Raw genomic sequence first — 27,500 nt, 5'->3', positions numbered from 1 at the left:
GAGGAGAGAAAATAGACCGGGGGTGACTAGTCTAGAGGAGAAGAGACCGGGGGTGACTAGTCTAGAGGAGAGAAAAGAGACCGGGGGTGACTAGTCTAGAGGAGAAGAGAGTGAACGTGACTAGACTAGAGGAGAGAAAAGAGACCGGGGGTGACTAGTCTAGGACTAGTCATCCTGCAAGAAACCTGGTATAGAGGAGACGGACCCACTGGTTGCCCTCTAGGTTACAGAGAGCTTGTAGTCCCATCCACCAAACTACCAGGTGTGAAACAGGGAAGGGACTCAGGGGATATGCTCATTTGGTATAGAGCAGACCTAACTCACTCCATTAAATTAATCAAAACAGGAACATTTTACATTTGGCTAGAAATTCAAAAGGAAATTATCTTAACAGAGAATAATGTCCTCCTGTGTGCTACCTATAACCCCCACTAGAATCCCCATATTTTAATGAAGACAGCTTCTCCATCCTGGAGGGGGAATTAATCATTTCCAGGCCCAGGGACATGCACTAGTCTGTGGTGACCTAAATGCCAGAACTGGACAAGAACCCGACACCCTCAGCACACAGGGGGACAAACACCCGCCTGCAGGTGACAGCATTCCCTCCCCCATATGCCCCCCTAGGCACAACTATGACATCATAACCAAACAAAAACGGGTCACAACTCCTGCAGCTCTGTCGCACGCTGGGTATGTACAGAGTCAATGGTAGGCATTGAGGGGACTCCTATGGTAGGTACACCTATAGCTCATCTCTTGGCAGTAGTACTGTAGACTACTTTAACACTGACCTCAACCCAGAGTCTCTCAGACCGTTCACAGTCAGCACACTGACACCCCTATCAGACCACAGCAAAATCACAGTCTACTTGAACAGAGCAATACTCAATCATGAGGCATCAAAGCCAAAGAAACCCTTTTAGACAATTTCCTGGGTAAAAACGTTCCACTGTAATAGTGAAGGTGTAAACTTGGCAGTATAAAATCTTAACCCTATATTTGACCACTCAGCTTCCCTATCAAATCTAAAAATCTCAAATAGAAAACTGAAGAAAATTAACAACAATGACAAATGGTTTGATGAAGAATGCAAAAATCTAAGAAAGAAATTGAGAAACCTGTCCAACCAAAAACATAGAGACCCGGAAAATGTGAGCCTTCACTATGGTGAATCACTAAAACAATACAGAAATACACTACGGAAAAAGAAGGAACAGCATGTCAGAAATCAGCTCAATGTAATTGAAGAATCCATAGACTCTAACCACTTCTGGGAAAATTGGAAAACACTAAACGAACAACAACAGGAAGAATTATCTATCCAAAATGGAGATGTATGGGTAAACCACTTCTCCAATATTTTTGGCTCTATAACAAAGAACAAATAGCAAAAACATATACATGATCAAATACAAATCTTAGAATCATCTATTAAAGACTCCCAGAACCACCTGGATTCTCCAATTACATTGAATGAGCTACAGGACAAAATAAAAACCCTACAACCCAAAAAGGCCTGTGGTGTTGATGGTATCCTCAATGAAATGATCAAATATACAGACAACAAATTCCAATTGGCTATACTAAAACTCTTTAACATCATCCTTAGCTCTGGCATATTCCCCAATTATTGGAACCAAGGACTGATCACCCCAATCCACAAAAGTGGAGACAAATTTGACCCCAATAACTACCGTGGAATATGTGTCAACAGTAACCTTGGGAAAATCCTCTGCATTATCATTAACAGCAGACTCGTACATTTCTTCAATGAAAACAATGTACTGAGCAAATGTCCAATAGGCTTTTTTACCAAATTACCGTACAACAGACCACGTATTCAACCTGCACACCCTAATTGACAAACAAACAAACCAAAACAAAGGCAAAGTCTTCTCATGCTTTGTTGATTTTTAAAAAAGCCATCGACTCAATTTGGCATGAGGGTCTGCTATACAAATTAATGGAAAGTGGTGTTGGGGGTAAAACATACGACATTATAAAATCCATGTACACAAACAACAAGTGTGCGGTTAAAATAGACAAAACACACACACATTTCTTCCCACAGGGTTGTGGGGTGAGACAGGGATGCAGCTTAAGCCCCACCCTCTTCAACATATATATCAACGAATTGGCGCGGGCACTAGAAAAGTCTGCAGCACCCGGCCTCACCCTACTAGAATCTGAAGTCAAATGTCTACTGTTTGCTGATGATCTGGTGCTTCTGTCACCAACCAAGGAGGGCCAACAGCAGCACCTAGATCTTATGCACAGATTCTGCCAGACCTGGGCCCTGACAGTAAATCTCAGTAAGACCAAAATAATGGTGTTCCAAAAAAAGGTCCAGTCGCCAGGACCACGAATACAAATTCCATCTAGACACCGTTGCCCTAGAGCACACAAAAAAACTATACTTCCACAAAGCTGTGAACGATCTGAGACAAGGCAAGAAGGGCATTCTATGCCATCAAAAGGAACATAAAATGCAACATACCAATTAGGATCTGGCAAAAAATACTTGAATCAGTCATAGAGCCCATTGCCCTTTATGGTTGTGAGGTCCGCTCACCATCCAAGAATTCACAAAATGGGACAAAAACCAAATTGAGACTCTGCATGAAGAATTCTGCAAAAATTCCTCTGTGTACAACGTAGAACACCAAATAATGCATGCAGAGCAGAATTAGGCCGATACCCGCTAGTTATCAAAATCCAGAAAAGAGCAGTTACATTCTACAACCACCTAAAAGGAAGCGATTCCAAAACCTTCCATAACAAAGCCATCACCTACAGAGAAATTAACCTGGAGAAGAGTCCCCTAAGCATGCTGGTCCTGGGGCTCTGTTCACAAACACAAACAGACCCCACAGAGCCCCAGGACAGCAACAGAATTATACCCAACCAAATCATGAGAAAAACTAAAAGATAATTACTTGACACATTGGAAATAATTAACAAAAAAACAGAGCAAACTAGAATGCTATTTGGCCCTAAACAGAGAGTACACAGTGGCAGAATACCTGACCACTGTGACTGACCCAAACATTAGGAAAGCTTTGACTATGTACAGACTCAGTGAGCATAGCCTTGCTATTGAGAAAGGCCGCCGTAGGCAGACATGGCTCTCAAGAGAAGACAGGCTATGTGCCCACTGCCCACAAAATGAGATGGAAACTGAGCTGCACTTCCTAACCTCCTGCCAAATGTATGACCATATTAGAGACACATATCTCCCTCAGATTACACAGATCCACAAAGAATTATAAAACAAACCCACAGTGTGCAATCACAGCAGCAAGATTTGTGACCTGTTGCCACAAGAAAAGGGCAACCAGTGAAGAACAAACACCATTGGAAATAAAACCCATATTCATTTTCCATTTTGTACATTAACTATTTGCACATCATTATAACACTGTATATCGATGTCACATGACATTTGAAATGTCTATTTTCCTTTGTAACTTCTGTGAGTGTAATGTTTACGGTTCATTTTTATTGTTTATTTCACTTTTGTTTATTATCTACTTCACTTGCTTTGGCAATGTAAACATATGTTTCCCATGCCAATAAAGACCCTTGAATTGGAGAGAGAGAGAGAGAGAGAGAGAGAGAGAGAGAGAGAGAGAGAGAGAGAGAGAGAGAGAGACAGAGAGAGACAGAGAGAGACAGAGAGAGACAGAGAGAGAGAGAGAGAGAGAGAGAGAGAGAGACAGAGACAGAGACAGAGAGAGAGAGAGAGAGGGCAAAAGAGAGACCCTTGAATTGGAGAGAGAGAGAGAGAGAGAGAGAGAGAGAGAGACAGACAGAGACAGAGACAGAGACAGAGAGAGAGAGACAGAGAGAGACAGAGAGAGACAGAGAGAGACAGAGAGAGACAGAGAGAGACAGAGAGAGACAGAGACAGAGACAGAGACAGAGACAGAGAGAGAGAGAGAGAGAGAGAGAGAGATGGCAAAAGAGAGAGAGGAGGCATACTCCTGCCCTGTGATAGGCTATAATCACTATATGGGTCAACATCTTACATCCTACTTCCTAACAAAGAAGACCAAGGAAGTAATACCAAGAGGGCTAAGGGAGTAATACCAAGACACCTAAGGAAGTAATACCAAGAGAACTAAGGTAGGAACCTCTTCAAAACAAACAGAAATATTACAACCCATCTATGACCTGCAGTAGGGACTGAACACCATCCATCTGTTCTCAGAACAGCCTCTCTATTACATCATCACACTGAATGAGAGACAGAAAAAAAATAAGAGCCTCGTTGCCGCACTGCCAGGTTCACCATGACAACCGAGCTGTAGGGAGGATGGGAGGATGATCCTCGCGTTGCCATGGCAGCCAGGTTATGTAACAATAGTCTCCACACTGCAGTGGAGGAGGAGGGAGATGTCTGTCTGTTATAATGTGGAGGAGGAGGAGGGGAGATGTCTCTGTCTGTTATAATGTGGAGGAGGAGGAGGGAGATGTCCCTGTCTGTTATAATGTGGAGGAGGAGGAGGGAGATGTCTCTGTCTGTTATAATGTGGAGGAGGAGGAGGGAGATGTCTGTCTGTTATAATGTGGAGGAGGAGGAGGAGGGAGATGTCTGTCTGTTATAATGTGGAGGAGGAGGAGGGGGGAGATGTCTCTGTCTGTTATAATGTGGAGGAGGAGGAGGAGGAGGGAGATGTCCCTGTCTGTTATAATGTGGAGGAGGAGGAGGAGGAGGGAGATGTCTCTGTCTGTTATAATGTGGAGGAGGAGGAGGTGGGAGATGTCTCTGTCTGTTATAATGTGGAGGAGGAGGAGGGAGATGTCTCTGTCTGTTATAATGTGGAGGAGGAGGAGGGAGATGTCTCTGTCTGTTATAATGTGGAGGAGGAGGGGGGAGATGTCTCTGTCTGTTATAATGTGGAGGAGGAGGGGGGAGATGTCTCTGTCTGTTATAATGTGGAGGAGGAGGAGGGAGATGTCTGTCTGTTATAATGTGGAGGAGGAGGAGGGGGGAGATGTCTCTGTCTGTTATAATGTGGAGGAGGAGGAGGTGGGAGATGTCTCTGTCTGTTATAATGTGGAGGAGGAAGAGGGAGATGTCCCTGTCTGTTATAATGTGGAGGAGGAGGAGGGAGATGTCTGTCTGTTATAATGTGGAGGAGGAGGAGGAGGAGGAGGAGGGAGATGTCTCTGTCTGTTATAATGTGGAGGAGGAGGAGGAGGAGGGAGATGTCCCTGTCTGTTATAATGTGGAGGAGGAGGAGGGAGATGTCTGTCTGTTATAATGTGGAGGAGGAGGAGGGAGATGTCCCTGTCTGTTATAATGTGGAGGAGGAGGAGGGAGATGTCCCTGTCTGTTATAATGTGGAGGAGGAGGAGGAGGAGGAGGGAGATGTCTCGGTCTGTTATAATGTGGAGGAGGAGGAGGAGGAGGGAGATGTCCCTGTCTGTTATAATGTGGAGGATGAGGAGGGAGATGTCTGTCTGTTATAATGTGGAGGAGGAAGAGGGAGATGTCCCTGTCTGTTATAATGTGGAGGAGGAGGAGGGAGATGTCCCTGTCTGTTATAATGTGGATGAGGAAGAGGGAGATGTCTCTGTCTGTTATAATGTGGAGGAGGAGGAGGTGGGAGATGTCTCTGTCTGTTATAATGTGGAGGAGGAGGAGGTGGGAGATGTCTCTGTCTGTTATAATGTGGAGGAGGAGGAGGTGGGAGATGTCTCTGTCTGTTATAATGTGGATGAGGAAGAGGGAGATGTCCCTGTCTGTTATAATGTGGAGGAGGAGGAGGGAGATGTCTCTGTCTGTTATAATGTGGAGGAGGAGGAGGTGGGAGATGTCTCTGTCTGTTATAATGTGGATGAGGAAGAGGGAGATGTCCCTGTCTGTTATAATGTGGAGGAGGAGGAGGGAGATGTCTCTGTCTGTTATAATGTGGAGGAGGAGGAGGTGGGAGATGTCTCTGTCTGTTATAATGTGGATGAGGAAGAGGGAGATGTCCCTGTCTGTTATAATGTGAAGGAGGAGGAGGGAGATGTCTCTGTCTGTTATAATGTGGAGGAGGAGGAGGGAGATGTCCCTGTCTGTTATAATGTGGAGGAGGAGGAGGGAGATGTCTCTGTCTGTTATAATGTGGAGGAGGAGGAGGTGGGAGATGTCTCTGTCTGTTATAATGTGGATGAGGAAGAGGGAGATGTCCCTGTCTGTTATAATGTGGAGGAGGAGGAGGGAGATGTCTCTGTCTGTTATAATGTGGAGGAGGAGGAGGGAGATGTCCCTGTCTGTTATAATGTGGAGGAGGAGGAGGGAGATGTCTCTGTCTGTTATAATGTGGAGGAGGAGGAGGGAGATGTCCCTGTCTGTTATAATGTGGAGGAGGAAGAGGGAGATGTCCCTGTCTGTTATAATGTGGAGGAGGAGGAGGGAGATGTCTCTGTCTGTTATAATGAGGAGGAGGAGGAGGGAGATGTCTCTGTCTGTTATAATGTGGAGGAGGAGGAGGGAGATGTCCCTGTCTGTTATAATGTGGAGGAGGAGGAGGAGGAGGAGGAGGGGGGAGATGTCTCTGTCTGTTATAATGTGGAGGAGGAGGAGGGAGATGTCCCTGTCTGTTATAATGTGGAGGAGGAAGAGGGAGATGTCCCTGTCTGTTATAATGTGGAGGAGGAGGGGAGATGTCTGTCTGTTATAATGTGGAGGAGGAGGAGGGGGGAGATGTCTCTGTCTGTTATAATGTGGAGGAGGAGGAGGAGGGGGGAGATGTCCCTGTCTGTTATAATGTGGAGGAGGAGGAGGGAGATGTCTCTGTCTGTTATAATGTGGAGGAGGAGGAGGGAGATGTCTCTGTCTGTTATAATGTGGAGGAGGAGGGAGATGTCCCTGTCTGTTATAATGTGGAGGAGGAGGGAGATGTCTGTCTGTTATAATGTGGAGGAGGAGGAGGAGGGGGGAGATGTCCCTGTCTGTTATAATGTGGAGGAGGAAGAGGGAGATGTCCCTGTCTGTTATAATGTGGAGGAGGAGGAGGGAGATGTCCCTGTCTGTTATAATGTGGAGGAGGAGGAGGGAGATGTCTGTCTGTTATAATGTGGAGGAGGAGGAGGGGGGAGATGTCTCTGTCTGTTATAATGTGGAGGAGGAGGAGGGAGATGTCTGTCTGTTATAATGTGGAGGAGGAGGAGGGAGATGTCCCTGTCTGTTATAATGTGGAGGAGGAGGAGGGGGGAGATGTCTCTGTCTGTTATAATGTGGAGGAGGAGGAGGGGGGAGATGTCTGTCTGTTATAATGTGGAGGTGGAGGGAGATGTCTCTGTCTGTTATACTGTGGAGGAGGAGGAGGAGGAGGGGGGAGATGTCTCTGTCTGTTATAATGTGGAGGAGGAGGAGGAGGATGTCTCCTCTCCTCTCTTCCCACAGGTCAGAAAAGACATTAAGAAAGCTAACGTCTGTTTCATTGAGCTAAGCCTGCAGCTACAGCTAACAAGATGTAATGTGTCAAACAGTGGGGATTCCTCCTTAGTAAAGTCAACGAGACAGTGTGTTATGTGTGTGTTAACAGAGTGCTGTAGTCCAGAGTGCTGTAGTCCATTGTGACTCCCCGACCAGCACCTCTGTGTTCTTAAATGACGGAGACTCATTTTGATTGAATGCATTCAGTTAAGCAACTGACTAGGTATCCTCCTTTCCCTTCTCTGACAGAGAGTATTATGTTCTGACACACACACACACACACACACACACACACACACACACACACACACACACACACACACACACACACACACACACACACACACACACACACACACAAGTAGACCTAGTTTTAAAGACAAGGCACATTCCTTGAATACAAACAACAGATGAAGGAGTGAACGTTGTTATTTTGGAGAATGTCTCAACGACGTCTTTCAGGTTACAAGGTAGTCATTTTTTATGGGATTTTCTCACCCTTTTTCTAACAAAAGGTAATTTGACTGACAGCAGCTGTTGTGTTGTCATCCAGACAATCTCTCTGAGGCCCCGCATGTCACTACTACTCTGAGGTGAGGTTCACAGTAAACTAGCGTAACCATAGTGATGTGATTCCACTGAAGATCAGATGTACAAAACAAGAAGAAATTCAGCATCTTTACTTTCAAGAAACCAATTTCTCCTCAACTTTTTTCTTAAGGAGAAGTATAAGAAATAATGCACAACCATTTCCAATAACCTTTTTGGGGAATAGCAACTTGACTTAACTTTCTTCATAAGTCTATAGTGAAGGACAGAAGACATTTCTTCTTAAGAAGGTTTTGTGAATCCGGGCTGTGATGTCATTGTTGCCATCTCCTTGGCAACACAGTTCATGTCAACACATCAGAGACAATCAGCGCTAACTCAAGGGATAAGACACCTTTCTCTCACCGTTCTCACACTGAACACAAAGACAAACACTAATATCAGCCTTTCTCTGTTGCTACGGTAACACAAAACAGTGTGGTGATTGAGTCTGTCTATAACAGAACCACACCCTTCCTTACCTGAGACAGACAAAACCCCTAAGGTTAACATTGGGCAAACCTGATCCTAGATCTGTGGTTAAGTTAGTTTCTAATGGTTCAGGTTCAGGTAACCTGATCCTAGATCTGTGGTTAAATTAGTTTCTAATGGTTCAGGTTAAGGTAACCTGATCCTAGATCTGTGGTTAAGTTAGTTTCTAATCTACACACAATAACCCATAACGACAAGGCGAAAACAGGTTTTTACAAATTTTAGCAAATGTATTAAAATAAAAAAACAAATATCTTATATGAGACTCGAAATTGAGCTCCGATGCATCCTGTTTCCATTGATCAATCTTGAGATGTTTCTACAACTTGATTGGAATCCACATGTGGTGAATTCAATTGATGTGCACACCTGTCTATATAAGGTCCCAGAGTTGAAAGTGCATGTCAGAGTAAAAACCAAGACATGAGGTCGAAGGAATTATCCGTAGAGCTCCGAGACAGGATTGTGTTGAGGCACAGATCTGAGGAAGGGTACCAGTGGCAGGAACTGGGAGACTAGTCAGGATCAAGGGAAAGATGAACGGAGCAAAGTACAGAGAGATCCTTGATGAAAACCTGCTCCGGATCACTCAGGACCTCAGACTGGGGAGAAGGTTGACCTTTCAACAGGACAAACGACCCTAAGCACACAGCCAAGACAACGCAGGAGTGGCTTCGGGACAAGTCTCAATGTCCTTGAGTGGCCCAGTCAGAGCCCTGACTTGAACCCGATCTAACATCTCTGGAGAGACCTGAAAATAGCTGTGCAGCGACACTTCCCATCCAACCTGACAGAGCTGGAGAGGATCTGCAGAGAAGAATGCGAGAAACTCTACAAATGCAGTTGTGCAAGGTTTGTAGCATCATACCCAAGAAGACTTGAGGCTGTAATCACTGCCAAAGATGCTTCAACAAAGTACTGAGTAAAGGGTCTGAATACTTCTGGAAATGTGATATTTAAAAAATATATATTTTAAATGTACAAACATGTCTAAAAACCTGTTTTTGCTTTGTCATTATGGCGTACTGTGTGTAGATTGATGAGGGGAAAGAACTATTTCATCCATTTTAGAATAAGGCTGTATGTGGGGCAATGGCGTAGGAATGTTTTCCTACAACCACAGAGTTGTAAGTCACACCCTAGCTGGCTACACCCTGCAGTGCTTTACGTCTGAGGTAAAACATTTTCCATCCAGAAGAAAAAGTCTGTTTGTGCTGCAGCAGAAGGAGCCAGAGACTCATCTGGTATGGAGAGAGACTCGGCTGGAACACTGACACATCTGGTATGGAGAGAGACTCGGCTGGAACACTGACACATCTGGTATGGAGAGAGACTCGGCTGGAACACTGACACATCTGGTATGGAGAGAGACTCGGCTGGAACACTGACACATCTGGTATGGAGAGAGACTCGGCTGGAACATCTGGTATGGAGAGAGACTCGGCTGGAACATCTGGTATGGAGAGAGACTTGGCTGGAACACTGACACATCTGGTATGGAGAGAGACTCGGCTGGAACACTGACACATCTGGTATGGAGAGAGACTCGGCTGGAACACTGACACATCTGGTATGGAGAGAGACTCGGCTGGAACACTGACACATCTGGTATGGAGAGAGACTCGGCTGGAACACTGACACATCTGGTATGGAGAGAGACTCGGCTGGAACACTGACACATCTAGTATGGAGAGAGACTCGGCTGGAACACTGACACATCTGGTATGGAGAGAGACTCAGCTGGAACACTGACACATCTGGTATGGAGAGAGACTCGGCTGGAACACTGACACATCTGGTATGGAGAGAGACTCGGCTGGAACATCTGGTACGGAGAGAGAATCGGCTGGAACACTGACACATCTGGTATGGAGAGAGACTCGGCTGGAACACTGACACATCTGGTATGGAGAGAGACTCGGCTGGAACACTGACTCATCTGGTATGGAGAGAGACTCGGCTGGAACACTGACACATCTGGTATGGAGAGAGACTCGGCTGGAACATCTGGTACGGAGAGAGACTCGGCTGGAACACTGACACATCTGGTATGGAGAGAGACTCGGCTGGAACACTGACACATCTGGTATGGAGAGAGACTCGGCTGGAACACTGACTCATCTGGTATGGAGAGAGACTCGGCTGGAACACTGACACATCTGGTATGGAGAGAGACTCGGCTGGAACACTGACACATCTGGTATGGAGAGAGACTCGGCTGGAACACTGACACATCTGGTATGGAGAGAGACTCGGCTGGAACACTGACACATCTGGTATGGAGAGAGACTCGGCTGGAACACTGACACATCTGGTATGGAGAGAGACTCGGCTGGAACATCTGGTATGGAGAGAGACTCGGCTGGAACACTGACACATCTGGTATGAGAGAGACTCGGCTGGAACTCTGACACATCTGGTATGGAGAAAGACTTGGCTGGAACACTGACACATCTGGTATGGAGAGAGACTCGGCTGGAACATCTGGTATGAGAGAGACTCGGCTGGAACACTGACACATCTGGTATGGAGAGAGACTCGGCTGGAACACTGACACATCTGGTATGGAGAGAGACTCGGCTGGAACATCTGGTATGGAGAGAGACTCGGCTGGAACACTGACACATCTGGTATGGAGAGAGACTCGGCTGGAACACTGACACATCTGGTATGGAGAGAGACTCGGCTGGAACATCTGGTATGGAGAGACTCGGCTGGAACACTGACACATCTGGTATGGAGAGAGACTCGGCTGGAACATCTGGTATGGAGAGAGACTCGGCTGGAACACTGACACATCTGGTATGGAGAGAGACTCTGCTGGAACATCTGGTATGGAGAGAGACTCGGCTGGAACACTGACACATCTGGTATGGAGAGAGACTCGGCTGGAACACTGACACATCTGGTATGAAGAGAGACTCGGCTGGAACACGGACACATCTGGTATGGAGAGAGACTCGGCTGGAACACTGACACATCTGGTATGGAGAGAGACTCGGCTGGAACACTGACACATCTGGTATGGAGAGAGACTCGGCTGGAACACTGACACATCTGGTATGGAGAGAGACTCGGCTGGAACACTGACACATCTGGTACGGAGAGAGACTCGGCTGGAACATCTGGTATGGAGAGAGACTCGGCTGGAACACGGACACATCTGGTATGGAGAGAGACTCGGCTGGAACACTGACATCTGGTATGGAGAGAGACTCGGCTGGAACACTGACACATCTGGTATGGAAAGAGACTCGGCTGGAACACTGACACATCTGGTATGAAGAGAGACTCGGCTAAAACACGGACACATCTGGTATGGAGAGAGACTCGGCTGGAACACTGACACATCTGGTATGGAGAGAGACTCGGCTGGAACACTGACACATCTGTTATGGAGAGAGACTCGGCTGGAACATCTGGTATGGAGAGAGACTCGGCTGGAACACTGACACATCTGGTATGGAGAGAGACTCGGCTGGAACACTGACACATCTGTTATGGAGAGAGACTCGGCTGGAACACTGACACATCTGGTATGGAGAGAGACTCGGCTGGAACACTGACACATCTGGTACGGAGAGAGACTCGGCTGGAACATCTGGTATGGAGAGAGACTCGGCTGGAACACGGACACATCTGGTATGGAGAGAGACTCGGCTGGAACACTGACATCTGGTATGGAGAGAGACTCGGCTGGAACACTGACACATCTGGTATGGAAAGAGACTCGGCTGGAACACTGACACATCTGGTATGGAGAGAGACTCGGCTGGAACACTGACACATCTAGTATGAAGAGAGACTCGGCTAAAACACGGACACATCTGGTATGGAGAGAGACTCGGCTGGAACACTGACACATCTGGTATGGAGAGAGACTCGGCTGGAACACTGACACATCTGTTATGGAGAGAGACTCGGCTGGAACATCTGGTATGGAGAGAGACTCAGCTGGAACACTGACACATCTGGTATGGAGAGAGACTCGGCTGGAACACTGACACATCTGGTACGGAGAGAGACTCGGCTGGAACATCTGGTATGGAGAGAGACTCGGCTGGAACACGGACACATCTGGTATGGAGAGAGACTCGGCTGGAACACTGACATCTGGTATGGAGAGAGACTCGGCTGGAACACTGACACATCTGGTATGGAAAGAGACTCGGCTGGAACACTGACACATCTGGTATGGAGAGAGACTCGGCTGGAACACTGACACATCTGGTATGGAGAGAGACTCGGCTGGAACACTGACTCATCTGGTATGGAGAGAGACTCGGCTGGAACACTGACTCATCTGGTATGGAGGAAGTATCGCCTTACTAAACACCCCATAGCAGCTCACACACACACACACACACACACACACACACACACACACACACACACACACACACACACACACACACACACACACACACACACACACACACACTTTAGGACTAAGAGCTCACAGTGACATATTCTAGATTCTACCAACCTATGGCTGGTTAAAACAGGATGTGGAACAGAACAGAATCAACAAGGGGCTTTTTCTAAAACTGTGACCTCCAGTCTCTCAGTCACAACATCGGCCCACAATAGCACAACAACACAGCCTACACCCAAACACATTCATTTCAGATGAGTTCCAATGCAACACCATTCTGCACCTGTGTGAGAGACGGATAGACACCAGTTTATTCCATCACAGCTCGTACAGTGATGTAAGTCTATTATAGACTTCACTAGCTCATGTGACTGGGGCTAAATAAAACCAACTATCCTAAGCAGGCAAGGCTGGACTGGGACGTGTGACATGACTGGCTCCTGTCAGACTGTCCTTTGTTGACTCCTAAATGGTACCCTATTCCCTATGGGGTCTGGTCAAAAGTTGTGCACTATGTAGGGAGTAGGGTGCCATTTGGAACAGATCCATAGCCCAGATCAGGTGAGGGTTAATGAGATCACACTGCAGTGACAGAATGACAGACAGCATTCCGGTCTGGACAGCACCCATCACATAACATAACATACACTCCCCCTTAACAGTATGGACAGCACCCATCACATTACATAACATAACATAACATAACATAACATAACATAACATAACATAACATACACTCCCCCTTAACAGTCTGGACAGCACCCACCACATGACATACACTCCCCCTTAACAGTGTGGACAGCACCCATCACATAACATAACATACACCCCACCTTAACAGTCTGGACAGCACCCACCACATAACATAACATAACATACACTGCCACCTTAACAGTCTGGACAGCACCCATCACATAACATAACATACACTCCCCCTTAACAGTCTGGACAGCACCCACCACATAACATAACATAACATACACTCCCCCTTAACAGTGTGGACAGCACCCATCACATAACATAACATACACCCCACCTTAACAGTCTGGACAGCACCCACCACATAACATAACATAACATAACATACACTCCCACCTTAACAGTCTGGACAGCACCCATCACATAACATAACATACACTCCCCCTTAACAGTCTGGACAGCACCCATCACATAACATAACATACACTCCCCCTTAACAGTCTGGACAGCACCCACCACATAACATAACATACACTCCCCCTTAACAGTCTGGACAGCACCCACCACATAACATAACATACACTCCCCCTTAACAGTCTGGACAGCACAGCACCCATCACATAACATAACATACACTCCCCCTTAACAGTCTGGACAGCACCCACCACATAACATAACATAACATAACATACACTCCCCCTTAACAGTGTGGACAGCACCCATCACATAACATAACATACACCCCACCTTAACAGTCTGGACAGCACCCACCACATAACATAACATAACATAACATACACTCCCACCTTAACAGTCTGGACAGCACCCATCACATAACATAACATACACTCCCCCTTAACAGTCTGGACAGCACCCATCACATAACATAACATACACTCCCCCTTAACAGTCTGGACAGCACCCATCACATTACATAATATACACTCCCACCTTAGCCTTCTAATAAACTGAGTATAAAAAACATTAGGAACACCTGCTCTTTCCAGAACAGACTGACCAGGTGAATCCAGGTGAAATCTATGATCCCTTATTGACGTCAGTTGTTAAATCCACTTCAATCAGTGTAGATGAAGGGGAGGAGACTGTTAAAGAAGGGAGTTTTAAGCCTTGAGACAATTAAGACTTGGATTGTGTATATGTGCCATTCAGAGGGTGAATAGACAAGACCTAAACAATTAAGTGCCTTTGAACAGCGTATGGTAGTAGGTGCCAGGCGCACCGGTTTGTGTCAAGAACTGCAACGCTGCTGCGTTTTTCACGCTCAACAGTTTCTTGTGTATATCAATATTGGTCGACCACCCAAAGGACATCCAGCCAACTTGACACAACTGTGGGAAGCATTGGAGTCAACATGGACCAGCCTCCCTGTGGAGGGGGGTTTATTAGAAACATGTTTTTAATATTTGGTATACTCCGTGTATATCATATCACCCCCGGTCTAGCCCAACTCCTAACCAGATATTTCACCCTTGTTATAGCCCAACACCTGACCAGATATACTGCATCACCCTCGTTATAGCCCAACTCCTAACCAGATATATCACCCTCGTTATAGCCCAACACCTGACCAGATATACTGTATCACCCCCGTTATAGCCCAACTCCTAACCATATATATCACCCTCGTTATAGCCCAACACCTGACCAGATATACTGTATCACCCCGTAATAGCCCAACACCTGACCAGATATACTGTATCACCCCCGTAATAGCCCAACACCTGACCAGATATACTGTATCACCCCCGTTATAGCCCAACACCTGACCAGATATACTGTATCACCCCCGTAATAGAACAACACCTGACCAGATATACTGTATCACCCTCGTTATAGCCCAACACCTGACCAGATATACTGTATCACCCCCGTAATAGCCCAACACCTGACCAGATATACTGTATCACCCCCGTAATAGCCCAACTCCTAACCATATATATCACCCTCGTTATAGCCCAACACCTGACCAGATATACTGTATCACCCCCGTAATAGCCCAACTCCTAACCAGATATATCACCCTCGTTATAGCCCAACACCTGACCAGATATACTGTATCACCCCCGTTATAGCCCAACTCCTAACCATATATATCACCCTCGTTATAGCCCAACACCTGACCAGATATACTGTATCACCCCGTAATAGCCCAACACCTGACCAGATATACTGTATCACCCCCGTAATAGTCCAACACCTGACCAGATATACTGTATCACCCCCGTTATAGCCCAACACCTGACCAGATATACTGTATCACCCCCGTAATAGCCCAACACCTGACCAGATATACTGTATCACCCTCGTTATAGCCCAACACCTGACCAGACATACCGTATCACCCCGTAATAGCCCAACATCTGACCAGATATACTGCATCACCCCCGTAATAGCCCAACGCCTGACAAGGATGTTTCCCCTCTAGGTGTCTGACTGGAAGAGATCGACTCAGAATGAATCAGACATTTGTGCCATTAGAAGCCTGTTCTAAACACATTCAATTCCAGGAGTGCACGTTTATTGTGAAGCGCAAAGTAGCTATGAAGGAGCTAAGAAAACACAAGATTAAGATACAGGTCGATGGTATTGGAACAGACTAGCGGCCTGTCCAGGGGGTGCACCTGTATCAAGCTGTGTCATGCTACAGAAACAGGAGATGGGCTCCTGCGAGCCACTCTCCTAGGAGCAGTCCTCTTCCCATAAACCTCTCCACAGTGAGGGAAGTGAAACGTCTCGTTGTAAAGGGCACAAAGCCACGAGGGGGGAGAGAGAGAGAGAGAAAGAGAGAGAATAACGGAGAGGGATAAGAGAAGGTGAAGAGAAATGGATAGAAAGACAGATCAATGGAAAGTAATAAGGAGAAAGACAGAGGTAGAGATCGATAGAGACATTGCTCTCTCTCTCTCTCTCTCTCTCCACGTGTCTCCGTCTTTCTCCTTACTTTCTAACCATTTCTCTTTTCCTTCTCTATGTCTCTCCGTTTCGCTCTCCCTCCCTACGGTCTCTCTCTCTCTCTGCTGAGTCTCTGTCTCAGAGGAGGGCTATAGGTTCATGTCATAACATGTTCTGCTAACAGCTAGCAGGGTTGAGTCATTCCCATTCAAACACATTAGGAGTTGTTTGGACCTGACTGGCTAACTGACTGACTGCTCTCTATCATTCTCTACCTGTCCCTCTCTCTGTCTTGTTCTGTCAGTCTGAATCAACACACGAACTCCTCCGAATCAACACACGAACTCCTCCGAAACAACGCACTCCCTCCTCCGAATCAACGCACCACCTCCTCCGAATCAACGCACCACCTCCTCCGAATCAACGCACCACCTCCTCCGAATCAACGCACCACCTCCTCCGAATCAACGCACCACCTCCTCCGAATCAACGCACCACCTCCTCCGAATCAACGCACCACCTCCTCCGAATCAACGCACCACCTCCTCCGAATCAACGCACCACCTCCTCCGAATCAACGCACTACCTCCTCCGAATCAACACACTACCTCCTCTGAATCAACACACTACCTCCTCTGAATCAACACTACCTCCTCTGAATCAACACTACGTCCTCTGAATCAACACACTACCTCCTCTGAATCAACTCTACCTCCTCTGAATCAACTCTACCTCCTCTGAATCAACTCTACCTCCTCTGAATCAACTCTACCTCCTCTGAATCAACTCTACCTCCTCTGAATCAACTCTACCTCCTCTGAATCAACTCTACCTCCTCTGAATCAACTCTACCTCCTCTGAATCAACACACTACCTCCTCTGAATCAACACTACGTCCTCTGAATCAACTCTACAGCCCTGCTCAGAATAGTTTTCATGATGGTCCTGTATGGGGAGGCTGACAGGCGAACATTAGGGAGCCGTTACACCAGCAGGTGAATATTGCCTGGCTCTTTCACTGCTCTTTACTTCATTGAAAAAAGACCAATAGACTCATACAGGCCTTCCCATTTCATCCCTAACCAGTAACAGACAACAGCATACCTTAATCATCTAGCCTGAATAGAAGAAGTTATGCATACAAATAATTAGAGTATTACTGTATCAATCAACTAAAACACTAATAAATATGTTTCTTGACCAGAATAAAACCGGTTGTGTTTCCAGCCTACTGAGACCCTGGCTGTGGTCTATGATGTAATGTAGACGGTACTGAGCGGTCGGGCCAGCCACAGTGAAGGACGCAGGCAGGACACAGAGAGGTACAACAACAACATTAATAATAGCCTCCATCTGTGTGTCTGTGTGTCTGTCCGCCCAGTACCAGGGATCTGTTACATCAGTGCTGGCCACAGACCTCAGCATAAGGACAGGCTTACTGTGTGTTGCTTGGTTACAAAGCCTACAGCTAAAAAAAAATGACTTGATGACTCCGGTATTAAAACAGTCATAAAATGACACTGGTCTAAACTCAAACTGAAACGGCAGGTAACCCTATCAAAACCACCAACTGTCTGTCAGTCTATTAACAGCAGGTAACCCCTATCAAAACCACCAACTGTCTGTCAGTCTATTAACAGCAGGTAACCCTATCAAAACCACCAACTGTCTGTCAGTCTATTAACAGCAGGTAACCCTATCAAAACCACCAACTGTCTGTCAGTCTATTAACAGCAGGTAACCCTATCAAAACCACCAACTGTCTGTCAGTCTATTAACAGCAGGTAACCCTATCAAAACCACCAACTGTCTGTCAGTCTATTAACAGCAGGTAACCCTATCAAAACCACCAACTGTCTGTCAGTCTGTTAACAGCAGGTAAACCTATCAAAACCACCAACTGTCTGTCAGTCTGTCTGTCTGTTAACAGTGTTTATTTTCTCTCTCTCCACTCCTCTGAGGTAAAATAGACACGGGATCCTGTTGGAAGGAATCAAGCCATCAAAGGTAAATACAAGAGAAACAAGAGGATTCTTACCTTCTTCTGGTACCACACCACAGCATCTCTGACTTTGGACGCCATTTACATGTCAGAGGTCACCAGCTGGGGCATTTTAGGCTGTAAAACGGAGAGAACGAGAGAGAGAGAGAGATCAGTCAATGAGGAGTCTGTGTTGCTCCGCATAGCTTTTAAAGCCTCTACCTGCTGGGCAGGTGTGTCATGCTCTGTGACATCACACACACACACACCACACACCTCATTAATAGTGGGGCGAGCCTTTGAGAGGAACAGGCAGTCTCTCTTGACAGTACCTTGGCTCCCGCGACATATACACACACACACGAAGTAGAGAAGCTAATTAGGAAGCTGGCGGTGCTGTGTTGCTGCCACCATCCTATTCATATTCAATACCAGACACACAGAGCGGTCAGCAGAGGAGCTGGTCTGGTCAGAGCTCAGACTGAGGGGAGTTAAGTCAGTCTCTCTCTCTAAACAGATGGGCTGTTATGTGAAGGGGAGTTAAGTCAGTCTCTCTCTCTAAACAGATGGGCTGTTATGTGAAGGGGAGTCAGTCTCTCTCTCTCTCTCTCTCTCTCTCTCTCTCTAAACAGATGGGCTGTTATGTGAAGGGGAGTCAGTCTCTCTCTCTCTCTCTCTCTCTCTAAACAGATGGGCTGTTATGTGAAGGGGAGTCAGTCTCTCTCTCTCTCTCTAAACAGATGGGCTGTTATGTGAAGGGGAGTCAGTCTCTCTCTCTAAACAGATGGGCTGTTATGTGAAGGGGAGTCAGTCTCTCTCTCTAAACAGATGGGCTGTTATGTGAAGGGGAGTCAGTCTCTCTCTCTAAACAGGTGGGCTGTTATGTGAAGGGGAGTCAGTCTCTCTCTCAAACAGTTTGCTCTTTCCATCTGACAGTGTTGAACAGTTCTCTTTCCATCTGACAGTGTTGAACAGTTCTCTTTCCATCTGACAGTGTTGAACAGTTCTCTTTCCATCTGACAGTGTTGAACAGTTCTCTTTCCATCTGACAGTGTTGAACAGTTCTCTTTCCATCTGACAGTGTTGAACAGTTCTCTTTCCATCTGACAGTGTTGAACAGTTCTCTTTCCATCTGACAGTGTTGAGTTTGGGAAACCCTGCTCTAGGGTTTCAAGTACACTTGGACGTTTTAAGTACACTACGATGTTTTAAGTACACTACGATGTTTTTAAGTACACTACGATGTTTTTAAGTACACTACGATGTTTTTAAGTACACTTGGACATTTCAAGTCTTTATTTGATGAGCAGATGTTTCTGGGTGGGGCCTTCTTGTTTTTGTCTTCTGGCTCTGCACAATAGCTGGGTGTGTGTTACACCACATCTCATTCAGCACACACACATTCTGTGATGAGTCTTTTTCCACCTTCAGCGTTTGATTGAGCCTGGCATCGTGTGCTAGATGGGCGGTGTAAGGGGTTGGCACTTCTGGGACTATTATATCCCACCAGGCAAGCGTAGTCAAGCGAAGAAAACAAACGTTATTTCCCAGGTCTGACGGCAGTTGGTTCCCCTCCATAGAACTGTCGTGGTCCAGGAGGAAAGTGGTGTTCCTAGAATATAAATACTATTTCTCACAGAGACTATTTATAGCTAAGAGGAAATGTCTGTTTTTCTTAAAGAGAAGTCTCATTCCTGACTGATTACACTGTTGCTAGGATGCTCCTCCCAGTCCAATCCTTCTGCTCTATTTCTCTGTGTGTGTGTGTGTGTGTGTGTGGTGTGTGTGTGTGTGTGTGTGGTGTGTGTGTCTGTGGTGTGTGTGTGTGTGTGTGTGTGCGCGCACCTGGCAACGACATCAAAAGCAGATCCTCCACTTCAAAACACACAGCTTCCATGTCTTTGCGGCTTAAGAACCGAGCTTTGAGAGGTAGATAGACTGACGCTAGAGAATCAGATCACAGTGATCTGTAGTGATGACATATGAGGTCGACACCTAGTCCCCAGGCGGCACCTGGCATCCTGTTCAGGAGGAATAAACAGAACAGAGCTGTTTATATCTATCATGCCACACAGTGAGCCAGCCACCAATAGAACAAGCGAGACTGTAGCATCACAGTGAGCCAGCAGGGCTAATAGAACAAGAGAGACTGTAGCATCACACAGTGAGCCAGCAGGGCTAATAGAACAAGAGAGACTGTAGCATCACACAGTGAGCCAGCAGGGCTAATAGAACAAGAGAGACTGTAGCATCACAGTGAGCCAGCAGGGCTAATAGAACAAGAGAGACTGAGACTGTAGCATCACACAGTGAGCCAGCAGAGCTAATAGAACAAGAGAGACTGTAGCATCACAGTGAGCCAGCAGAGCTAATAGAACAAGAGAGACTGTAGCATCACAGTGAGCCAGCAGGGCTAATAGAACAAGAGAGACTGTAGCATCACAGTGAGCCAGCAGGGCTAATAGAACAAGAGAGACTGTAGCATCACAGTGAGCCAGCAGGGCTAATAGAACAAGAGAGACTGTAGCATCACAGTGAGCCAGCAGGGCTAATAGAACAAGAGAGACTGTAGCATCACACAGTGAGCCAGCAGGGCTAATAGAACAAGAGAGACTGTAGCATCACACAGTGAGCCAGCAGAGCTAATAGAACAAGAGAGACTGTAGCATCACACAGTGAGCCAGCAGAGCTAATAGAACAAGAGAGACTGTAGCATCACACAGTGAGCCAGCAGAGCTAATAGAACAAGAGAGACTGTAGCATCACAGTGAGCCAGCAGGGCTAATAGAACAAGAGAGACTGTAGCATCACAGTGAGCCAGCAGGGCTAATAGAACAAGAGAGACTGTAGCATCACAGTGAGCCAGCAGAGCTAATAGAACAAGAGAGACTGTAGCATCACAGTGAGCCAGCAGGGCTAATAGAACAAGAGAGACTGTAGCATCTTAAACTGAGATCACTCTGGTCTCTCTGGTCGTGTCTACACTTGACACTTACATGCGACTTCTCCTATCTGAATACGAAGATCACATTGAAAAGACTGGTCTCGACGCACAAAAGTCACTTTGTGGTGTGATTGTGTTCAGATCTGTCTGACCACTTCAGGGGGGGTGGTCTGGGATGCATTGTGTGAGGATCTGTCTGACCACTTCAGGGGGGGTGGTCTGGGATGCATTGTGTGAGGATCTGTCTGACCACTTCAGGCGGGGTGGTCTGGGATGCATTGTGTGAGGATCTGTCTGACCACTTCAGGGGGGGTGGTCTGGGATGCATTGTGTGAGGATCTGTCTGACCACTTCAGGGGGGGTGGTCTGGGATGCATTGTGTGAGGATCTGTCTGACCACTTCAGGCGGGGTGGTCTGGGATGCATTGTGTGAGGATCTGTCTGACCACTTCAGGGGGGGTGGTCTGGGATGCATTGTGTGAGGATCTGTCTGACCACTTCAGGGGGGGTGGTCTGGGATGCATTGTGTGAGGATCTGTCTGACCACTTCAGGGGGGGTGGTCTGGGATGCATTGTGTGAGGATCTGTCTGACCACTTCAGGGGGGGTGGTCTGGGATGCATTGTGTGAGGATCTGTCTGACCACTTCAGGGGGGGTGGTCTGGGATGCATTGTGTGAGGATCTGTCTGACCACTTCAGGGGGGGTGGTCTGGGATGCATTGTGTTCAGATCTGTCTGACCACTTCAGGGGGGGTGGTCTGGGATGCATTGTGTGAGGATTTGTCTGACCACTTCAGGGGGGGTGGTCTGGGATGCATTGTGTGAGGATCTGTCTGACCACTTCAGGGGGGGTGGTCTGGGATGCATTGTGTGAGGATCTGTCTGACCACTTCAGGGGGGGTGGTCTGGGATGCATTGTGTGAGGATCTGTCTGACCACTTCAGGGGGGGTGGTCTGGGATGCATTGTGTGAGGATCTGTCTGACCACTTCAGGGGGGGTGGTCTGGGATGCATTGTGTGAGGATCTGTCTGACCACTTCAGGGGGGGTGGTCTGGGATGCATTGTGTGAGGATCTGTCTGACCACTTCAGGGGGGGTGGTCTGGGATGCATTGTGTGAGGATCTGTCTGACCACTTCAGGGGGGGTGGTCTGGGATGCATTGTGTGAGGATCTGTCTGACCACTTCAGGGGGGGTGGTCTGGGATGCATTGTGTTCAGATCTGTCTGACCACTTCAGGGGGGGTGGTCTGGGATGCATTGTGTGAGGATCTGTCTGACCACTTCAGGGGGGGTGGTCTGGGATGCATTGTGTGAGGATCTGTCTGACCACTTCAGGGGGGTGGTCTGGGATGCATTGTGTGAGGATCTGTCTGACCACTTCAGGGGGGGTGGTCTGGGATGCATTGTGTGAGGATCTGTCTGACCACTTCAGGGGGGGTGGTCTGGGATGCATTGTGTGAGGATCTGTCTGACCACTTCAGGGGGGGGTGGTCTGGGATGCATTGTGTGAGGATCTGTCTGACCACTTCAGGGGGGGTGGTCTGGGATGCATTGTGTGAGGATCTGTCTGACCACTTCAGGGGGGGTGGTCTGGGATGCATTGTGTGAGCATTTCTCCTCAGTCTGGACGCCATCTGTTCACCGAAAGCGCATAAAGTGTGTGACATCATCAGCACTCGTCCCACAAGTCTCCAGAAAACTTGTGTTTTGGGGCCGAGAGGCACCGTTTCATTATAACGTTGGGAGGTGTGTTGTGTTCCTGGTGTGTGAGGAACATGTTTACTGGCCTCATAAATGCAAGACAGATAGCTAATATTTATATCATGTGTTGTCAGACAGAGGAGGACTTCAGCCTGTAGTCTGTAGCTTCATTAACACAGTCAAACACTCTCTCACACTGTCCCACACATTCACATAGATGAACAGGAATTCACACACACTGATTGGACACTCCGGTCCGCGAGCAGAAGGCTTTTCACTTATTCTGTGATGAGTGTTTTTACTGCGGGGTTTGTCATTTTATGAGGTCCTCGCTGAAGGAGTGTTGAGAGACAGCGAGACAGAAAATACGGATCGTTGAGGAGTTAGGCTAGCAGGGCTGAATCTGAATGTGATTCCCAGTATTTCAGGTCATTGCCTGTTCTCTCTAGCTAAGCCCCCTTTCATCCAGAAATGATACGGTTGCTTTAAAAGGAGATTAAACGTCATAATTCAATGTTTGTGTTTTTAGTCTGCTCAGAACGTGATGTCTGTGTTGCATGTTGGTTTTCACTCCTGCTGGATTAATCAAAATATAAACTAAAATCCCCAACCAGTCATTATTCACCAGTCTGTATGTAGACTGTCATGGCTCTGGTACAACCAGTCTGTTTGTAGACTGTCATGGCTCTGGTACAACCAGCCTGTATGTAGACTGTCATGGCTCTGGTACAACCAGTCTGTATGTAGACTGTCATGGCTCTGGTACAACCAGTCTGTATGTAGACTATCATGGCTCTGGTACAGCCAGTCTGTATGTAGACTATCATGGCTCTGGTACAACCAGCCTGTATGTAGACTGTCATGGCTCTGGTACAACCAGTCTGTATGTAGACTGTCATGGCTCTGGTACAGCCAGTCTGTATGTAGACTGTCATGGCTCTGGTACAACCAGTCTGTATGTAGACTGTCATGGCTCTGGTACAACCAGTCTGTATGTAGACTATCATGGCTCTGGTACAGCCAGTCTGTATGTAGACTGTCATGGCTCTGGTACAACCAGTCTGTATGTAGACTGTCATGGCTCTGGTACAACCAGCCTGTATGTAGACTGTCATGGCTCTGGTACAACCAGTCTGTATGTAGACTATCATGGCTCTGGTACAACCAGTCTGTATGTAGACTGTCATGGCTCTGGTACAGCCAGCCTGTATGTAGACTGTCATGGCTCTGGTACAACCAGTCTGTATGTAGACTGTCATGGCTCTGGTACAGCCAGCCTGTATGTAGACTGTCATGGCTCTGGTACAGCCAGTCAACAACAACCTCCTCAGCTTTTTTGGAGTTGTCTAAAGCTGCTGGTTAGTTACTATAATCACAGTAAGATTAGACCTAGCTACTCCTTAGTGACAACCCTGCATGGGCCAAGCAATCACACACACACACACACACACACACACACACACACACACACACACACACACACACACACACACACACATCAATGTTCCACAGCGTCATCCAGATAACTATACAGGAAAATTGTTACTCAGTTTACATGGAAACTAGACTAGCCAGAAAAACCTGGACGGTTCACGAGGAGCGTTCCCAAAAACATCTCCTGTTATGTTGAGGAGTCTTGCTACTTGCCAAGGGTTCTGTGTTAACTCTCTAGAACACACACACACACACACACACACACACTGGAGCAGAGACCAGGCATGTGTGTGTACTAGTAGTGTGTGTGATTCAGCAGAGACCAGGTGTGTGTGTGTGTGTGTGTGTGTGTGTGTGTGTGTGTGTGTGTGTGTGTGTGTACAGCACATCCCCTCATATCTCACTCAAAACAAATAACAGCAGTATCCATAAAGACTACCTTCAGGTTAATCTCTTGAGGATTGACGATGTAATCTGACCAAATTACACAAAATGTTAATTCTGGGTTACCTTCAGGTTAATCTCTTGTGGATTGACGATGTAATCTGACCAAATTACACAAAATGTTAATTCTGGGTTACCTTCAGGTTAATCTCTTGAGGATTGACGATGTAATCTGACCAAATTACACAAAATGTTAATTCTGGGTTACCTTCAGGTTAATCTCTTGTGGATTGACGATGTAATCTGACCAAATTACACAAAATGTTAATTCTGGGTTACCTTCAGGTTAATCTCTTGTGGATTGACGATGTAATCTGACCAAATTACACATAATGTTAATTCTGGGTTACCTTCAGGTTAATCTCTTGAGGATTGACGATATAATCTGACTAAATTACACAAAATGTTCATTCTGGGTTACCTTCAGGTTAATCTCTTGTGGATTGACGATGTAATCTGACCAAATTACACAAAATGTTAATTCTGGGTTACCTTCAGGTTAATCTCTTGAGGATTGACGATGTAATCTGACCAAATTACACAAAATGTTCATTCTGGGTTACCTTCAGGTCAACTCATTCAGTCACAGTTTGGGCTAAATATTAATCAATATTACTGGGAAAGGGGACACCTAGTAACCCAAAGGTTGCTGGATCCAATCCCTGAGCTGACAAGGTAAAAGTCTGTCCTTCAGCCCCTGAACATGGCAGTTAACCCACTGTTCCCCTGAGCAAGGTAGTTAACCCACTGTTCCCCTGAACCAGGCAGTTCACCCACTGTTCCCCTGAACCAGGCAGTTCACCCACTGTTCCCCTGAACCAGGCAGTTCACCCACTGTTCCCCTGAACAAGGCAGTTAACTGTGCCCACCCATTGTTCCCCGGGCGCTGAAGACGTGGATGTGGATTAAGGCAGCCCCCCAAACCTCTCTGATTCAGAGGTTGGGTTAAATGAGGAAGACGCATTTCAGTTGAAGCCATTCAGTTGACTAGGTCTCCCCCTTTGCCATTATACATATCTGAATATCTGCTGCTGATGAGAGGTTAGGAGCTGGGCCTCTCTGAGCTAGATCTGTCTGAGATGACTTCTACAAACTGTCTGTGTGTAAGGTACCTGAGCTGGGCCTCTCTGAGCTAGATCTGTCTGAGATGACTTCTACAAACTGTCTGTGTGTAAGGTACCTGAGCTGGGCCTCTCTGAGCTAGATCTGTCTGAGATGACTTCTACAAACTGTCTGTGTGTAGGTACCTGAGCTGGGCCTCTCTGAGCTAGATCTGTCTGAGATGACTTCTACAAACTGTCTGTGTGTAAGGTACCTGAGCTGGGCCTCTGAGCTAGATCTGTCTGAGATGACATCTATAAACTGTCTGTGTGTAGGTACCTGAGCAGGGCCATAGGGCAGGCTGAGCATCTACCACCTCACTATCAGATTAGGTGTTGGGGTCATTTCTGCTTAACTAACCTAAAATGGAGGTAGATCTGTGTCACAGCCTCACAGTGCCTTTATAGAGAAGCAGAGACAGAGTGAAAGACACCATGAAAAGGGCTTCAATAATAGGATGTTCACTCCTCTGGTCTAAACCTTTCTGCTTGAGGTCCAAATGGCACTCAATTCCCCTATATAGTGCACTACTTTTGACCAGGGTCCATAGGGCTCTGTTTAAAAGTAGTACACTATATAGGGAACAGGGTACCGTTTGGGACTCTCAACCAGTCTCTCAGTGGACCTGTAAGTAGGTCAGGGCAGAATAACAAACTGGGCGCTGGGGGAACATAAAAATAGATTCCTGAACCTCTTACCCCCTACAGCTGGCTAGGAACAGGGTTGGAGTTAACCTACAGCTGGCTAGGAACAGGGTTGGAGTTAACCTACAGCTGGCTAGGAACAGGGTTGGAGTTAAAACCTACAGGAGGCTATCTCTCCAGGAACAGGGTTGGAGTTAAAACCTACAGAAGACTATCTCTCCAGGAACAGGGTTGGAGTTAAAACCTACAGAAGGCTATCTCTCCAGGAACAGGGTTGGAGTTAACCTACAGAAGGCTCTCTCTCCAGGAACAGGGTTGGAGTTAACCTACAGAAGGCTGGGAACAGGGTTGGAGTTCAAACCTAGAGGAGGCTATCTCTCCAGGAACAGGGTTGGAGTTAAAACCTACAGGAGGGTAGCTCTCCAGGAACAGGGTTGGAGTTAAAACCTACAGGAGGCTATCTCTCCAGGAACAGGGTTGGAGTTAAAACCTACAGGAGGGTAGCTCTCCAGGAACAGGGTTGGAGTTAAAACCTACAGGAGGCTATCTCTCCAGGAACAGGGTTGGAGTTAAAACCTACAGGAAGGTATCTCTCCAGGAACAGGGTTGGAGTTAAAACCTACAGGAAGGTATCTCTCCAGGAACAGGGTTGGAGTTAAAACCTACAGAAGACTATCTCTCCAGGAACAGGGTTGGAGTTAAAACCTACAGGAGGGTAACTCTCCAGGAACAGGGTTGAAGGTAAAAC

General features: G+C 46.9%; 1 protein-coding gene across 27 annotated transcripts in view; it reads right to left on the bottom strand.

Moving 5' to 3' along the window:
• The window catches only part of LOC110490361 (putative homeodomain transcription factor 2), a 107,983-nt gene that overhangs the window by 46,057 nt on the left and 34,426 nt on the right, over positions 1-27,500 (bottom strand). For 25 of the 27 annotated variants that reach the window (XR_005036220.1, XR_005036219.1, XR_005036226.1 and 22 more), the window contains exon 2: positions 18,541-18,621. Coding sequence is in view for 17 of the 27 variants with exons in the window: in XM_036945297.1 (XP_036801192.1) it covers positions 18,541-18,585 (45 nt within the window). In the remaining 10 variants the exon portion in view is untranslated. Of the gene's footprint in view, positions 1-18,540; positions 18,622-20,328; positions 20,505-27,500 lie in introns of all 27 variants that reach the window. The other 2 variants (XM_036945287.1, XM_036945290.1) reach the window with 1 other exon arrangement.

Source organism: Oncorhynchus mykiss, chromosome 15, assembly GCF_013265735.2.
Source record: "Oncorhynchus mykiss isolate Arlee chromosome 15, USDA_OmykA_1.1, whole genome shotgun sequence".
NCBI lineage: Eukaryota > Metazoa > Chordata > Actinopteri > Salmoniformes > Salmonidae > Oncorhynchus > Oncorhynchus mykiss.
This window is presented reverse-complemented; position numbering and strand designations above follow the sequence as displayed.